The 3,134-nt window shown below is 43.4% G+C and overlaps 1 protein-coding gene across 1 annotated transcript; it reads left to right on the top strand.

Annotated features, from left to right (window-relative positions):
* Positions 1-200: 200 nt before the first annotated feature.
* On the top strand, positions 201-1,218 carry LOC119911888 (putative nuclease HARBI1). The gene is made up of 2 exons (XM_038730870.1): positions 201-803; positions 913-1,218. The coding sequence occupies exons 1-2, from the start codon at positions 201-203 to the stop codon at positions 1,114-1,116; spliced, it is 807 nt and encodes a 268-aa protein (XP_038586798.1). The 3' UTR covers positions 1,117-1,218.
* The last annotated feature ends 1,916 nt before the right edge of the window (positions 1,219-3,134 follow it).

Here is a 3,134-nt window from a genome sequence, read left to right as displayed (position 1 = left end):
AAATCCTATTTATTAAACAGATCCTTCTCCGTACCTATGATAAATGCTCTTCTGTGGCCCCTCCAACCCGTGGTGTTTCTAAAGGCTCCATTCTTGGCCCCTTGTTATTTCGTGTGTATATGCTGCCACTGGACCAGATCATACATAGGCTGTGTCTCAATTCAAGTACCGCATCCTTCGAAGGTCGTGGCCTGTTTGCAATGCCTCGATCCACTGTCCACCGCATCGTCCACAGAGTCACTGAGGAGGTGGTGGCCATTCGCCACAAGGTCATCCACCTAACCAAGACCCAGGATGAGTTACAACCAATATCCCGTTGGTTTGCAGGGCTGGCAAGACACAGAGCTTTTTTTAAAGCAGCAGGAGCAATCGACGGCTGCCATGTCCGCATCAAGCCACCGAGCGGCCCTGATGGACAGTGCTACAGGAACAGGAAACTGTTTCCATCCATCATCCTGCAGGCTGTCTGTGACCATCAGGGCCGCTTCATTGACACCTATGTGGGCTGGCCTGGGTCGGTCCACGACTCCAGAGTGCTCCGCTACAGCCCACTGTACAGGAGTTCACTCTACCCTCCGCCAGGGCATTTCATCCTTGCAGACGGAGGGTACCCGTGCCTCCAACACCCACTCCCCCTCATCACTCCCTACAAGAGGCCAATACAAGGTGTGGGAGCCCAGCGCTTCAACAGCCATCACTCCAGGGCACGCTCCATTATAGAGCGTGCTTTTGGGATGATGAAGACCAGGTTCTGGGCCATCTTCCTGCATGCGCTGGAGGTGCACCACACCTTTGTACCTCACGTGAGTATTTTTTTAAATTATACTAATGAGTAAATCAACAGACTGATTCATCAAAAAGCATAAATGTTTTGTTTTTTTTCAGACTGAAATATATTTTTAACTATTTCAGGTCATAACAGCATGTGCCATCCTCCACAACATCTGCCTTGGGGCTGGTGACATTGTGGCCCCAGAGGATGAGCCTGAGGAGGACGAGGCAGAGGATGAGGGGGAGAATGGTTTGGAGACGGTCAGCGCTGCTCCCTGGCATGACCAGCTGTCTGCAGAGGTGTCTGCCCCAGAGGAGATGCCCCCTGACCACCAATATTTTTAACAGGCAAGTAAAAGATCGGTAAATTCCTATTCATATCCTAACAATTTTGCCTGTTGAAATATTTTGTAGATTTATTTTGTCAAAATAAGATTGTGAATTAGTATTTTGTGTGCACAGCCTATTATTCTTACCTCTTACTAAAACATCTTAGTGACATGGCAGCCGTCGATTGAACCAGCCCTGCAAACCCACTGATGGACGATGCGGTGGACAGTGGAGAGATGCATCCACACCTGCAACACACTCTGGAGACCACCCCAGATGATGCCCTGCTGACCAGGGTCAGAATAAATGTTGCAAATATGCTGTAAATACTATTAGTCATAAAGACCACAGAAAATAAAATCATTTATTTAACAAAAATTTTATTTGAATTGATTAATAAATATTATATATTATTATTTAAGGATTTATTTATTTTTCTCCTCTGCCTCTCTCTGCAACCTCATGTCTTCCTTAAGAAGCTGAAGCAGCTCATCCTCTCTGTCCCTCTTTCTCGGCTGGCTCTCCTCCTCTTCCTCCTCCTGGTCACCCACTGCAGCACTTGGCCCTGGTGTGTCCTCAGGGATAGAGGCAATTACGACAGGTGGGGTGGTGGAATGCCTCTGTCCCAACACCTCATCCATGAGGACAAACCAGGGCCAAGTTGCAGCAGTGGGATTCCCCCCTACACCCTCTCCTGACCCTGGACACTTGCAATCCTAAGGCACAGGAAATCAATCATGGTAAATAACAACAGCAGAAAAACAAATTTCAGCAACTGTGTTTATTAACGTTCATGACTAAAATGAATGAAATGAATATACAACGTACAAGGTAAATGTATGTTTTATATTAAAACAGGGTTGTAAGATGAATGCAGTTTATATTTCCCTTTATGCTGCACAGTGAACGATTTATACAAAAATGTATACAGAATATATCAATTTCAAATCGTACATACATACTTTGGAATTTTTTTTGAAATTGTCCTACTTTTTTTTCGCTTGGAGGGAAGTCACCTTCCCCCACAGGCCCATTTTCTCCAAAATTGTCCTAATCAAAAGAGAAACAAAAGAAATAAGAAAGATAAGATAAGAAAAAACATTATTTGTCCCACAGTGGGGAAATTGCGGTACATGGTGAGTGTGTGAAGACACAACAAAGGGCTGCCCCATTTACTAGTTGTCTTCTTGTTAAAGGCTTTGAATAGGATGGCGGCTCATTTAACTGTAACTTTACGTACATGATGATTAAATGCAGATCTTGCGAAAAGGCTATTGATACTTTAATTACCCCCAAGCTACGTTGGCAGAAAACTTTGCCCCGGTGAAGAGGTGGTCGCTCTCCCCCCTCAATTTAATAAAGAGGGCAGTTTGCTCCTTGCTCCCTAAAACAAAACGACATGTTCAAGTAAGTTTTATGCTTCACATCACCAAACAGTAAGCAGCATAAATCACAAAATAACCTAGTTACATTAACCGTGTACTATATCCCAAGGTTTTTGTAACCGTTACTAACGTTAATGGTGTGAAAACCAAGCAGGGTTCACAACCCGTCTAACGTTAAATTAGTCTAACATTACGTGGTAACGTTATTTTCATGTACATAATATTAAGTATAAGTGATGTATAATATCGCGACAATCTCGGTAAGACGCAGGTCTGACTCTGAACCTCTTCGATTTAAAGTGAAGACGTTAAAGGCTTTATTTTTTAGGTTGTAACTTGCCCAAACGATTTTCATTTAACGTTAATGTTAGCACATCAGTAACCTCAGGTAACGTTAACTTAACGTTAGCTTGCCATTTAATCACTTAACTCATGTTAACTTCTTCCACAAAACTATTCTTTAAACGACACATTGCGCTTTTATGCCTCTTGTTATTTTTACATTTGTGTAGTTGGCCTTTGAAGTGAGTTGAAATCCAATACTTACATTTATAGATAAAATCCGTGGGGGCTCAACTCCACAGCCACAACCGACGCCATTATTTACGCTGGGACAATCAACCGGCGCGCAATGAATGTCAGGATACC

Source organism: Micropterus salmoides, unplaced genomic scaffold (genome assembly GCF_014851395.1).
Source record: "Micropterus salmoides isolate LMB-PRFRI ecotype aquatic unplaced genomic scaffold, ASM1485139v1 Ms_hic_scaffold_2, whole genome shotgun sequence".
NCBI lineage: Eukaryota > Metazoa > Chordata > Actinopteri > Centrarchiformes > Centrarchidae > Micropterus > Micropterus salmoides.
Note: the sequence above shows the minus strand (reverse complement) of the source record. Positions and strands in the feature narration are given on the sequence as shown.

What these genes read in the sequence shown, in the direction of transcription:
- LOC119911888 (XM_038730870.1), top strand. Translation starts at nt 201, where the DNA reads ATGCCTCGATCCACTGTCCACCGCATCGTCCACAGAGTCACTGAGGAG. An exon ending in ACCACACCTTTGTACCTCAC is followed by an intron (nt 804 to 912) that starts GTGAGTATTTTT and finishes TAACTATTTCAG; the next exon opens with GTCATAACAGCATGTGCCAT.